This window comes from Sinocyclocheilus grahami, unplaced genomic scaffold (assembly GCF_001515645.1).
Source record: "Sinocyclocheilus grahami isolate Dianchi unplaced genomic scaffold, SAMN03320097.WGS_v1.1 scaffold26.1, whole genome shotgun sequence".
Classification (NCBI taxonomy): Eukaryota; Metazoa; Chordata; class Actinopteri; order Cypriniformes; family Cyprinidae; genus Sinocyclocheilus; species Sinocyclocheilus grahami.
Genome location: NW_015505205.1, coordinates 2626387 through 2641265, shown reverse-complemented (window position 1 = coordinate 2641265; position 14879 = coordinate 2626387). Strand labels below are relative to the sequence as shown.

Below are 14879 nucleotides of genomic sequence, written 5' to 3'. Positions count from 1 at the left end.
CATGAAGCTGGTTGACAGCATGCCCAGGAGACTACAGGCTGTCATTAAGGCTAAGGGCTGCCCGACTAAGTATTGATAGTTGTGTGAATACTGTCATACTAACAGCTGTCTAATTTTTGGTTGATTGTAATCCATTACATACCTTTCTATCAAAGTTATTTAACATTATCAAGCTGAATTTGTTCTGACACAGTTTAACTCTGAGTTCTTGTAATATTGTATTACCCTTTTCTAAACTATAGCGAATAAACTTTGATAATGTGAGGAATGTTGAAGGTGTCTGAATACATTTTGGTTTGACTATATCTATTTGATAAATGAAGTTAACCAACTAACATTATACATACTCTTTTGGTTTCTGTACCCAATATTTAAAAAATGTACAAATGCAATAAAAATATTGGTATCGGTACTCTGTATCGGCAAGTACAAAAAACAAAAGTATCGTATCGGGTGAGTACTGGAAAAAGTGGTATCGGTGCGTCCCTAATTTAAAGCAAGTTTTTTGGGCAGTGTAGAGTAGGGCTTGTTGTTTGTAATTTCTCCGATCACAAATGCAGACATGGTTTTATGTTTACGCGGCGCGATGCAACGCAACGCGTAAAAAGACAGCATAGGTCATTATAATCCATAATTATGTCCCCACTGGATGCAACGAATATCTCGTTTATAATGGGTTTTCATGTTTTTGAATAATCGCTCCGGCCTGACAGGGCATCATCACAATATGGTAGGGACGTAACATTTCCGTCACACGCTTGAGGTATTCGGCCAATCATAACGCACTGGTAGCTAGCCAATCACAGCACACCTTGCTTTTCAGACCGATGAGCTTTGTAAAAATCGATGCATTTCAGAAAGGCGGGGCATAGAGGAGAAACAATAATGTACAGTATGTGGAAAATAATGTGTTTTTTTAATCTTAAACCACATAAACACATTTCATTACACCAAATACACAAAATAATGTTCTTTTTAGCAACGTCATATGACCCCTTTAAATGAGCTAAACAACTAAAAGTCAAGATATATATTTTTTAATTCACCTTCATCCTTTTTTTTTTTGTATACGTATACTGTGTATACGAGGTAGTCTAATTTTAAAAGTGTGATTTCTAGATCTGGAAAAGTCATATAAATAAAGAAAATTAATAACTCCTATGCATTTTTTATACTTTTCAGCAATATACATTTTTTCTATGTATGCCAAGCTCTAAAATATTTCATTGGTTAGAAATATTGGTTAGCGAGTAAAGAATATTAATATTTTTTTTTTATTATTAAATTCGATTAATACAAATTTTAACATATTTATTCTTTTAGTAGGCAAGAAAAAAAGGCCCTTATAAAAGGTATAAAATGCCCCTTAAAATATTGCCTCTTAATAATTTCTGATATTAATGGTGAACCTATTCCTCACACAAAGCCATCATATGATTCAGATGACTTGGAATATAACATTATGATGCTTTTATCATGTTTTTGCACATTGACAGCTATGGTCACCATCATATTTCATTATTTGTAAGAAAGCATTTTGAACATTCTTCAAAACATCTCCTTTTGTGTTTGACTGAAGAAAGAAAGTCACAGGTTTAGAACAACACGGGGACAAGTAAACGATCGCAAAACTTTACATTTTCGGTGAGCTGTCTCTTTAAAACTTGTTGCGCAGTACCACTGCAAGACAGCATACTGTAATATATAAGTGGTGTATAAAAAGGGCAGATACTGAGTAAGCACTCTTTTGCATATTTCTCCTGGTTCTCAATATTTTACAGCATGAATTATAATATTCTGTTCTTTGAAGTCTCCAGTAAGGCTTTGCTTTGACTGTGAGTAATTCCAAATGTATATTTTCCTCACGGCACACTCGCACACACGCACACACCCCATCCGCCATGATTTAGGCCTAAAACAAACAGCTCAAACAGGCAGCAGTGGATACAGTGGATGTCACTATCCACCAAGGTAACCGAGTTAGGATTGAACGCTTTCCCAGAAATTGGATTTCCATTGACAGATCCGTAGAAGCTGCAGATGTACAGAGCGGCAAGGCGGTCAGGTGCAATCTTTGCTCTTTCACCCCTTCACTTTTTAAAAGCATCTGACCAGAAAGGGCTGATATCTGGCTCAGTGCTCGAAAAAAAGGTAAGTCCATTCGTGTCAGTCGAAATCTGAAGTTTGTATTTGACCATCTACGCTGAGTGATTTATTTGAGCCGAAGGAAACACAGTGCACAAATTATGCTTTGCTAAGCACTTTAAGGAACACTATTTTAGAGGGAGGAGTGAATCTTTGACCTTGAGGATCTTTGTTAGTTTTGGATCAGATGGTCAGTTTAATGCTGAGTTCAGGACGTTTACAGTTATAAAATACCAGTGCCAGACCCGAGCCAGGTCTATCATTTCATCTCATTACTCAGTTGTCAAAAGGGATTTTTCGCTCTCGCTGTCCATTCTTTTAATGGCATCAATGACCCTTCACCTTGGGAACGCAGAACTCGAAATATGGGGAAAAAAGAATGCACTGAAGTAAGGCCCCTTACATTTGCCTATAAAAAATGGTTGTTTACTGAAAATTATTTGTTATTTGCTTAAAAAAAACAAATATTATTTTTTAAAGGTTCACTGACAATTATTTAATCTGATAAAGCAGATATTGCCATGTTTTGAGGTCTGATTTAACATGGGAAAAAAAAGCAAAAAAAATGTATGTTGCATTTTTGCAAAATTAGTGTGATAAACAAAGTCCTATATTTGGCAGAATATATTTGCACTTTAAAAACAGGCATAATGACAGCAATTCATCAAACATTTACTCAGCGGAAATACTACTGAGAAATAAATGATTTTGGCAGGATGATAAACTCAGTCGTGAGAGAGATTTGTAGATAATCAGACAAAACGGGCGAAAATTGCATGAATAATTTGTCGAAGCGAGAGTGAGACAACCGCACTGTTACACAGCGTGCTCCAGGGGTTGGAGCGTCGTCGTCTGCCGAGACGTGGCTGAATTTGACTAATGCCTCTCTCGCTGTGAACAATAGAGACGAATGTTACTTTAAATCTGAAATACTTAAATCCAGCTTTCGATGACTCCAGGCAAATATCATTAATCACGCGGGGCCCACCTCGCTCAGCACGCGCGTGCACGACCAGATGATGGCTTTCCCCGACTCAATCCATCACGTGCGTACGTGTCGTGAGTGCGGGCCCTCGTACCGGCTGAGAGCCTCCACGTAGGGGCCCCGCTAAGTGAAAGAGTTACAACAGCTGTACCTGGCACTGGTCTGCGCTCTCAGAGTGTCCCGGCTCCCCACTTAGAATGTCATCCAGCTCGTTTTAAAAGAGCGTCACGCCATGGAGCTCCTCGTTTGATGTATCGTTCCTCATCTTTACAATTTTGGGAATAACAGGTCTAACTTATCAATTTGGCACCTGAAATCCCACCGCTTACAGTTTTAGCACATCATGTGTGGGGGTGATGTCATCCTGTGACAGCACTTCCTCTTCTCATTATGGGACATTTTTAGACAGGCCAATAAAAATGAGAAAGGGGGCCATTTTAAAATATCCCATTTGCTTGAAAGTGAATCAAGTTATCTCCATTATTTCAGCACTGAGGTGTGCGGTGACAACGCAGAGGCGGTAGAAGCTCATTTCCGCCTCTCTCAGGAACTAAAGGCCACTATGAGTCCACCACAGGCCTTGGTCGTACATAATCGTTCTTAATGTCTAAACATAAATGTTTACTGCGGACGGCATTGTGATGTTTGGCAGAAAACGTGCCCATTTCGAAGACAACATGAGGGCAAAAAAAGGGGAAAAATGCTATTGCTGTTTGTGAGTAATATTTAATTAATGACTTTCATAAATAATGAATAGAGCGGATGTAATTGCAGATGTTTTTATGATGACAGGCTTGGCTTCACTGGGCTTTTTTTTCTCCTCCCTCTTTTCAATTACCGTCCAGAACAGGGGGAGGCAGAGAGAAGGTATGGAGGGAAAGAGAGAGAGAGATAGAGAGAGAGAGAGCAGAAGAGAGGAAGAGAAGAAGCGAGAGAGAGAGAGAGAGAGAGAGAAGCTGGTGGAGGCAGAATTAAAGAGGCTTTTTGTCGCGTTTAATATCAATTCATTCCATGGACTGCTGACACAGGCAGTCCAGAGAGCCCAGGATTTATGGCTCCCTCTAATGGGCATGCTCAGAATCAAAGGCCTGTCGTCAGCACTACTTAAACCACTCCTCTCTCACTCCCTTGCTCTGGCTCTCTCCTCTTCACTCCACTTTTAAAGACACACACTCATTTACAGCTCTACAGCATCAGCTCATCAACTAGTTTAGTTCAGGAGCCAAATTTTAATTTGGACATCAAGTGGCGACCCAACACAGCACCAAAATTTAAAACAAGCAATTTATAGTTATTTCTCTTATCTAATATTGTCCGCTTTTAAGGATAGCGATATGTCATGCAACCTGTCCGTGTTGGCTTCTGTCTAATTTGGCGAGCTTCAGCAGTGACAGATGCCACTGTAGAGTTTGATATCAACAATAAGCAGTTTCATTTTGCTATCCTAACAATGCAAAATGATATGGTTACTTGCATTTTATTTTTTTGCATTTAGCATGGTTTTATTTCTGCAATTGAGAACCACAGCTGTGAAGGGACACACACACACACCAGACCGATGGGACTGCATTAGTCATTTTGGTCTTATAAGGCAGCTTTGCCTTACTAGAAGAAAAAGTAAGATTAGTAAAGTGCACTTCAAATTAACTCAAATTCTGTTTAAGGGCACAAGATATCTATCTATCTATCTATCTATCTATCTATCTATCTATCTATCTATCTATCTATCTATCTATCTATCTATCTATCTATCTATCTATCCTCATTCATTTTTCATGGATGAATAAAAATAAGAGCTTTATTATTATACATACATTAGTTTGAATGTGACGGAAAATTGTGCATGTCTGCAGACATGTATGAAACTTCTATGTGTATTAATGAATCTACCAGGTTTCTAGTAATGTAACTGATCCACAGAGGAAACACCCCAGACAGACGGAAAACAACAATGACATCGAGACATACAGCGGATAAGGATGATATAGGAGAGAGAGAAAAGCCTGTAAATGTAAATTATGCAAAAATACGAAATCCATCCCATGAATTGAAGAGCCAGACTCAATTTCAATCCAACCTTTGCTTACAGCACAATTCACTCTTGAAAGAACATCTAACTCAAAACCAGGAAGATCATGCAGCTATATTTTGAGGGGTTAACAATGGCAGTCCGTCATTTGGTGCCCTAGGCGAGAGGAAATGAAAATAAAAAGAAAACAAGAATGATTGAATGAATGAATGAATGAATGAAAATAATACACCAACAAAATTGACTGAAAGAAATAGTTCAGCCAAAAATGAAAATTTGCTGAAAATTTTACACTCAGGGCATCCAAAATGACAATCCATCATTAAGATGTTTTAACATTAAACCGTCATTTTTATTCAAAATCCTTAATAATGTTTCCTCCAATGAAAAAGTCCATCCCCTGTTGTCCCCTAAATCAAAATCCACCAACATATTCACCAACAACTATTTTGGACTGTTTTTTCTTGTAAACAGTGTTTGATCAATGCATATTTTTACTGGAGAAAGCAATACTGTGGATAGGGTACTCGTATTTTAGCCTTAAAATAAATGACGTCTTGATGGATTTGTTTATTACAAACATGCAGGTGTTTGCTTTACAAGGCATTAAATGATGAACTGGAGTTGTGTGGATTACTTATTATGGATTATTGTATATGTGGTAATAATTTAGTATAAGGACCAATTTTCACTATTAACTAGTTGCTTATTAGCATGCATATTATTAACATATTAGCTGTTTATTAGCACTATAAAGCACATATCCTGCATGACCATATTCTACATCCCTAATCCTAAACTTAACAATTATCTTATTAACTATTAATAAGCAGGAGATTAGGATTTTATTGAAGCAAAAGTCAAAAGTGAATGATTTGTTAATAGCAAGAATTGGACCTTAAAATAAAGTGTGAGTGTATATGTTTTTATCAGCTGTTTGGATTCATTCTGATGGCACCCATTCACTGCAGAGGATCCTTAGGTTAGCAAGTTGAAGTCATGCTAAATTTGTCCAAATCTGTTCCAATGAAGAAAACCACATCCAAACAACACAATTAGACAAACACTTAGTCCATGACCTCCACAAACACACTAACCTGCCCAACTGGGGTTCTCCATGTACAGCTGTTGCTGAGCAGGTGGGGTCTCACTGCAACCACAGAGGTGTCTGATGCCTGCGGGAGAGAGAGACAGCAAGAAGTTTTGAGCCTGAGAACGAAAGCCACACAATTACATGCAAACAAAAACATTTAATTCCTCAAAAAGAGGTATTTTAAATTTCCTCAGAAGCCCCGTCTACCATAACAAAGAAGGTGAGCTCCCAATTTACATTACAGATTGCTCTGAAATTCTTTGTTTTTTGTCGATATGTTTGTGTTTGGACTTAAATAGTTTTATTTTTTTTGTTTCATATGCCCTTGTTATGATAATTTGTGAGGGGATTGAGGAACAGTCAGAAGACCTGCAGGGTCCAGATAAGCTCTGAACCCCACCAGAACCTCCAAATTCTCTGCATGTACGGCAACCGTGCTTCATGCTACACTGGTGCTGAAGTGGATCTGCCGTAACATTTGGAGCACACACACCAGCTTGTGTGTTTCCACACATACTGTAGTTACGGATAAATAAAGCAAAAAGTATACTTCGGATAAGTAAACATGGAAGCTGCAAGCGCACAAGGCATAAATTAACCACAAACCCCTTCATGTCCCGTTAACCCTTTCTGACTGGAAACAGTTAAGTCTGATAGTTGGATAAGAAGGATAATCATTCTGTTGGTCTGACCTGGCGAGAAAATGGGCCTGGTGTCACTGTTAATTTAAAATCGACTGAACTAAGGCAGGTTTGGCTGTGTGTACGTGATAGCAGGTGGCTTCAAATCACATTCTTATTTAGAGAAACATTGCGTTGAGTAAGAAATCCCTTCACCCAGAGGAGTGTGAGGGAAGAAAACTAAGAAAAAAGAAACGGGGAAAGATGATAATGCTGCAAGTTTTCTTTGGACACAGAAAAATATACAACCCAACAAACACGGGGCCCCAGAGAGTGAATGCAGCACTCGGGACAAAAGACCCTGTTAGAGCATTACCGTAATTGCACGGCCGTAATGGCCTCTATTGCAGGCTATTCAGATTAAATATGCATAGTGCCCCGTCCATATCCACGGGACTTGATAAAAGTGTTGTTCCTATGTATCATTTAATTGTTAGCATTAATCTAAAATATAGAGCTAATGTGTTTATTGAAAGCAGCACTCTGCCACGCTGGAATTGAATGCCTTTCTGTCCTTCTTGCGTATCATTCTTTCTTTATCAACTCGCTCACAAATCATCCACATTTTTCCCGTTACCTCTGTTCGACTCTTTTCTCATCACCCTTTCTCTTTTTCTTAAAGTGACAGTCCACCCAAAAATTCTGTCTCACAGCCATATGATTTTGTTTCTTCAGTGGAACTCAAAAGAATATACTCTGAAAAATGTGCTGGCTGCACTTCTTCAGTTACAATAAATAAGGAATGAGTCTTTGAAGCTTTAAAAACAGATGTAAAGCACCTTAAAGGTGGTGAAGTCTTATGAAGCTTGTGTTTGTTTATTATTGATATCTTCTCACTTTGCTATCATGAAACAAATTTATGTTGTTATTTATTTAATTCAATCACTGAGTTGAACTCGAGAACCAATTTGTGAGAACCAAATCAAATGATTCATTTGAAAAGATCTGAAAAATCTCTACATTTTAAGCATTTTAATGAATACATACTTAAATTCTGGCCTCTTTCTTCACAGAAACTATGTTGTATGATTTCAGAAGACCTGCAGAAAAAGGTATATGCATCACTTTTATGATACTTCTATTGTGCTTTTCCATCATGTTCGAAGCTTCAAAGAATTAATCACCATTTATTGTAATTGCATGCAAATGAAAAGAGTGCTCAGAGTTTTCTTTAAGTAAGGTCTGAGAAAAGATGAGTGAATAAATCATGAAAGAAAATTTTTATTTCATTTTTGAATACATTTTTTTTAAAAGGTCATCTAGCCTTCTTTTTTCCTTCCACCCAAAGTCCATTCTCTCTGTGCCTGTCTATCTGAGAGAGGCTGTAGTTCTCTGCGGGGAAGTGTCTAATTTCATTCCGAGTGTTCCCCTCTGTGGTCAAGAGTAGAACTGAAACCCGGAGATGCAGGAAGTCTTTTGGGAAATCCAGTTCACTACCGACTCAGAGAGAATTCATTTCTGAAGAATTTCGCTTCGCTTGCCTGAAAACAGGCTCACAGGGTGGCAATGAAAAACAGAGGTCTCTGCATGTCAACAAAACCCTGAGCGTATTTGTGTCCATCCACCGAACCCAACGTGTATAAACACAAATGCTCCTTTCCAAAACCTACTGAGCTGCCTACGGAGGCAGCATTTTAAGGTGAAGGTTGTTTCAAATGGTACAGTATAAGCAATACTATAAGACACCTCATTTGAACCGAATACTAAGATGACATTGCATATATATATATACTTTGCAGATAAGACAACCCCAGAATGCAATGTAACAAACTCAATGGGGGAAAAAAATCCATGATAGCAAAGTGAGAAGATATCAATAATAAACAAACACATATTTCATGCAATACTGAAAATTAAACCAACTATTTTTACCCAGTATATTTGCATTGCGTTGTATTTATTATAGGCTTAGGCCATCCCATGAGGCCACAGGAGAAGATTTGTGAATGGCAGTGAGGAGAGACAACTGAGGCTGGTAGGTCACATGGCAATGGCAACATGATGAATGTAGTATGTCCAGATTAAATTCATACTACAGAACATACTCTTTTAATGGTGGTGAAGTAATTATTCCAAAGGAGTATGTACTCAGTGAGTATGTGATTTTGGATGAAGCAGAGCATCCTAAATCATTTATTTATGAGGTTTAATCACAGTTATGATGCCACCTTAGAAGACAGCTGCCTGTGTAGGCTAGGTTTTTCTCTTTCCTGTACTTCAAATTTCACAAAAACTTTTTTTTAACTGTGTTTGAAGCGGGATTGATAAAAGTAATTAAAATCAAGGGTGGAGGATGATAAATTTAGCTCATTTACAAGTATATACTACAGGTGTCTAACGCATTAGCGTATGTTGATATCTAGTTGCATCAGTGCGTCCATTGCGGCCTGACACTCAACCTTTTGAACAGATATTGATGGATCGCAAAGGATCTCATGCAATAACACAGACACACGCCGACACACACATGCACAAAGCATGTGTATTGATTTAATCCGAACAGAGCTCATATCTCACAGTCTCCCTCCCACACTGTCTCTCTCTCTCCCTGTAATGAATTACCATGCACTGGCTCCAGTATTTTTGGGAACAAGGCCAACATAATTTGTTATTTCATCATAAGTAATTAAAAGCTGTTTCTTTTCCTGTTGTGTCGGAGCTGATTAATTATTTGGATGGTAAAAAGTCATAACACAGAACTGAAGAGTGCCATGGAAAAAAAACAACAACAATAAAACAACCATCACTCGGGCTACATTGATGTCGCAAGCAAAAAGAAAATAGCATCCCACTAAAGTCTATTTGCCCAGCTATTTAGTTTCGTACACAGCAATAAATAAACCGTTGGCTGCTGTATGATGAGAACAGTGCAATAACAAATGTTATATCTCAACTATGAAAGGTCTGCTGCATGTAAGCAGATGAAAACAAGGCGTCTGACAAGCGACAGGTGTACATACCATGACATGTGCATTTATTTCAACTGTTCACAAATCGCATGTGTATTTTTAGACAACATTTTGAGCCATGTGATGCTGCAAGCATGATTTTAAGTGAGATTTATGCAATTTCACAAGAGCAAAGAGCGTGATATCGTTTAAAAAAAAATCAATTCAATAAAAAAGTGTTGATATTATGTAACTTACACTTTTAGATGCATTTCCAGTTACTTCCAGGAAATTACTTTGTCCATATTTGCCCCGACAACGAAAATAATTGCAGATGAAGTAAAACTCAAAACATCTGTCGTGCAACTGCAAATGCACACAGAGCCGAATAATTTTTTTTAATGAAACTGTAGAGAAAATGATTCAGTGACTCTTTTATAAAGACAAGTGTTTAGTTTTTTGAATGAATCAGTGTTTTTAATGACTTGACTGAATGATTAAATTTAATCAGTTGACTGAATGATTCAATGACTCATTCACTAAGAAGAGTCATTTGTTTTGTTCCTAAATGAATCACAATTTTATATGTGCAACAGACTTCCGCATTCTGTTAAACAGGTCTCGCCGCTTCCGGTTCAAGCGTTATGCATATGCTTCGCTGTTTTTCTCAAGATGTCTCCAAAGTAGATACAAAAAGTATCATAACCAATGTCCATCACATATGAAGTTTTTTGTATTCTTTTCACTAACATTTAGATAAAAAAATTGAATAAACGTCAACAATAAAAACAGTTAGCTAGTTTAACTGATTACCTTAAAAGTCTATAGATATCGCCATTATTTAATACGGCTGTTAACACGTTCTCTGACAAACGGAAGTGATGAGACCTGTTTTCCGGGTTTGGTCTTGACATGGCGTAAAGATGCAACATGCAGAGTTACTAAAAATGTGTCACTAATGATACTGACCTAACCTAAAAATGCCAAATTAGAGATTTCAGACTTTAGATTCTAACATTAAATGGACACATACTGTTGTAAGAATAAAGGGGTCAAGGTTTTGCTTGTTATCATGGCTGATGAGCAAAGATGACATATTTCAAACTGTGTAGCCTACTTCCAGGTTTTCTTGCGCCTGCCAAGCATGTGCCATTAAGGTGAATGAGAATGCTAATGGATAAATTTATCCAGATATTACATTTGCTTACTTAGAATACTTGAAATTTCCAATGATGTTATTGGCACAAAACATAATAATAAAAATAAATAAAAGATAATCATACCTATGGATTAAAATGCTGCTTTGGCAGTTAATTAATAATTCTATATAATAGCAGACTGTGAAAATAAATAAGATGAAATACAATACAAAACAAAAGAGAAATAAAAGTTCTTCAGCCAAAAGAGCTTTATGTTCCATTAGAGAGGCCATCCACGTATTTTCCTAATTAATGCTGTTCAGTTGCTTTGTCACAATCTGTATTGTTAAAAGCGCTATATAAATAAAGGTGACTTGACTTGACTTGACAAGTTTTAAAGATCAGAAGACAGAATAATGCTTTCTATCAGTTCCTTGCGTGAAAAAAAAGAAGTGAAGGATGTGCTTCTACATCTTTTCAACAGAGGATGAGAACAGGTTGTAAGGGGGGGGGGGGGGATGAAAAATGACCAGGGCAGTGGCACGGCATAAAAGAACAATTTAACTTTGCAATGCTGTGCCTGAATCCTTTTGGATTCTACTTGGCTTTGTGAAGCAGATTAGTTGAGCAGCTTATACAGGCTTTGGTAAATAGAGCTGTAACTCCATTCATCCCCCATTCACAGAGTAAATATCCCCTTTCACACACACCAGAGCACAGTGGCATACACACTGACCTGGAAACACTTCTCAATTACAGACAAGCTGGAGCTCATCAACTCTTCCTACAGGGAGCCTGAATAGAGAGTCTGGACATAAATATTAAGCCTTGAACAGCCTGCTGTAATTTGATTTTCATACTGGGTCAATATATGAAAGCTGTGAGAGCTAATGTTCCTGTTCCGTATGGAGTTTCAGCTCATATCGCTAGGCTGGGAATTTATGTGGCATGTATGTTTGCTTTTGCATGTGCTTGAGATTGCTGTCAGACTTTTGCTGTACTTTGAGTTTTTGCTGAAGGATTAGCTCATCTGAAAATGAAAAACCTGTCATAATTTACTCACCCTCATGCCATTGAAAATCTGAATGACTTTATTTCTTCTGTGAAACACCAAAGGAAACCTGTACAGGCCATTTTTGTCCACGTACTTATGGCATTCAAGCTTACTAAAGCACCATAAAAATGGTACGACTCACACACTTTACATTATGTGAGGAAAAGAGTTGCTATTCAATTATAATATTCATCTTGAATTAACTTCCAACCTTACTGAGTTAGTGAGTTCAATTCAGGAACTGAATCGGTTAGATTTGTGAATGAATCACTCTGAGTGGTTCTGCGATCTCAATCAGCTGATTCAAAATAATGATTCTTTCACAAAACAGATGTCATTACTTTTCTCATGAAAGGAAATCTAGGATTGGTATCAAGATTTCTAGTGAATAAAAATTTAAAATAAGGTGTATGACTCATTTTATGATTCTTTCATGGTGGTTTTAAATCATTTTGTAGCTTGAAAGTTCAAATTATGCATGATAAACAGCATGAAAAAGAACATCCTGCACAATGAACACAAACAGTATTGGAATAACAGAAGGCTAACTAAATAATGAGCCTCAAGTTCAGTTTGCATTAGACTTTATAGTGTTTTGAAACAGTTCCACTTATGATATTTTATGGCACTTTTGAGTCATTTTAAAGCTTTAGCAAAAACGCTTGCATGAAAAAGTGCAAACAGCCCACTATTTTAGGAAAGTCATGTGAAGGAATGACATAAGGTTAAGTTGGAATGACATAACAACCCTCTACATTGCGAGTAAATCACTCACATATGCGACTAAATTATGTCTAATATTAGCCAATTGCTAATAAATTCTCAGATGTTACTCGCCAGTGTGTGAGTTGGAGGCTGAGTATTAGCACAGATATATTTTCTGACTGAGTGCTTCAGAGTTTCACTCTCCGTCAAGCGATCTGTGATATTTTTCAGTACATTTGAATGGATGCGCAGCGCACCTGTGTTTGTGTACTTGGCGTAACGTAAACTCTAGTGTGAAGGCGCACGACTAGCCGTCGCTTTCTCTCACACGCGCAAAGAGCGAGAGTCTTACATAACACGCAGAATTGATGCGCTACATGTAAACGATATGCTTTGTTGTATTTTCCTGTCAAAATAACGGAGTTCCTTTGGAATTCTTCAGCTTTTAAGAACTGACAGGTTTTCCTGTAGTGGGCGGAACTAATGCGCAAACGACAATCTCATTGGCTGGTGCTCACCTATTATCGTCCCTGTTTTGATTTCAGCAAACCAGTTCGAGCAAACGCACATTAAATAATACTTGATTATCATATTATAATGCTTGACTGCTTGACTGACTGATATTAAGAGTGTACTTTCAGATATTTAAAAAGCTGTACCATCTTACAAACATTATATATGTTTGTAAAATGGCATAACTTATGAATAGTATAGTATTTCAGTCTGGCGAGTAAACAAAAAAATATACTAGCCACATCTCTTTCTTTCTTTTGACCAACAGTGAAACTAAAATACGAGCGACTACCACCCCAATGTTCTTCATCTCATATAGCTGTAGGTAAGCAGTAAATACCAGCTTTATCCATGGCGAGCGGCTGAGATATTTAAAAGCGGACTGCACTCTCACCAGAAACCCTGCTGAACCACATGTTGCAAATGTTAATGAGGATTCCCAAATGCCAGGCCACTCTGGGGACTCTGCCTTTAACCAACCCAGCAGATAAATAATACAATGCCCCTGCTATAACTATACCGAACACATACAGAGAATGACGAAAAGGCCTCAGAAGAAAAGAATCAGCCAGTATGAAACACATAGACTTGACTGACTAGCCGATGCAACTGAAATCCTCCTTATTCTGGCAAGCCGAAGTCTTCAAATTGACCTTCCTAAAATGAACATGAAACAGGATTTGCTATGGTGTGTCATCGGTCAGCGTCGCTGTGGGTTTGCTCGGTCTTGATATTGCATTTGTTTGGTAAAAAGATTGAATATACAGCTAATAGACATCTCCATTAAGACCCTAGTGTTGTCATTCCACTGTAACATGCACCCAATTTATGTTGGACAGAGAGGATTCTGGGAAATGGAACACTAGGACGTCTGATGCAAATTGAACATGAGGGACATTGAATATTAAAACAGGCAAAGCAGCTCATTGACGGAAAGTGGGGGGAGAGATGGAAATTTAAATGAAATACGGCCCACCGTAAAAGGGTGAAAATAAAGGACCAAAACAAAATCAACAACAAGTGAATAATTACCAACAACAGCTTGGTTTATTTCCAGTTTGAGTTGATTTACTAAAACATAAATATACAATAAAATGTAACAAGGGTGTAAAGCATGTTGTTAAAATTTATCATTTTAAGCAAAGAGAGCGAGACGTTAGGTAGGATGTGCCTCTGATCATGAAACTCTGTTGGTTTACCATCGACGGCTTTCTTCAGGATTAGGAAAACAACCTGTGCTTGCTTTATAGAGGCAGATGAAAACCGGGTTTTATGATAATTATTCCGAAGCTGTGTGGATTTAGTGAGTTGTTAAAGTGGAAATTGAGCCATCGTTGGAGGTAGTAAGGCTGTCATCCTGTTTTCATTGGAATCCCACAGTATATCATTATATTACGGAACGGCTGTAATTATGTTGTCGTTACAAACGGACGTTCTCTTCCTGAACATGGTGGATGAACTTGACTTAGTGACTTTAGTGTCATTAGTGGAGAAGTGCCATTTCTAAGTGTTGGTCCCACCAAAAGCTCTTCATTCCAGCTAGACTGATTTTAATTTTTTTATAAAGCTCTAAAATAATCTATAATATTATTTGCATTACAAACACAAAACGTTTGGGTTTGGACTCTCTACAATACAGGCATTATAG

The 14879-nt window shown here is 37.6% G+C and overlaps 1 protein-coding gene across 7 annotated transcripts in view; it reads right to left on the bottom strand.

The window, feature by feature from the left end:
- The window catches only part of rbfox3a (RNA binding fox-1 homolog 3a), a 459476-nt gene that overhangs the window by 237759 nt on the left and 206838 nt on the right, over window positions 1-14879 (bottom strand). For all 7 annotated transcript variants that reach the window (XM_016252017.1, XM_016252014.1, XM_016252026.1 and 4 more), the window contains one exon: window positions 6257-6334. In XM_016252017.1, the coding sequence (XP_016107503.1) occupies window positions 6257-6278 (22 nt within the window). In that variant the 5' untranslated portion in view covers window positions 6279-6334. The remainder of the gene's footprint in view (window positions 1-6256; window positions 6335-14879) is intronic.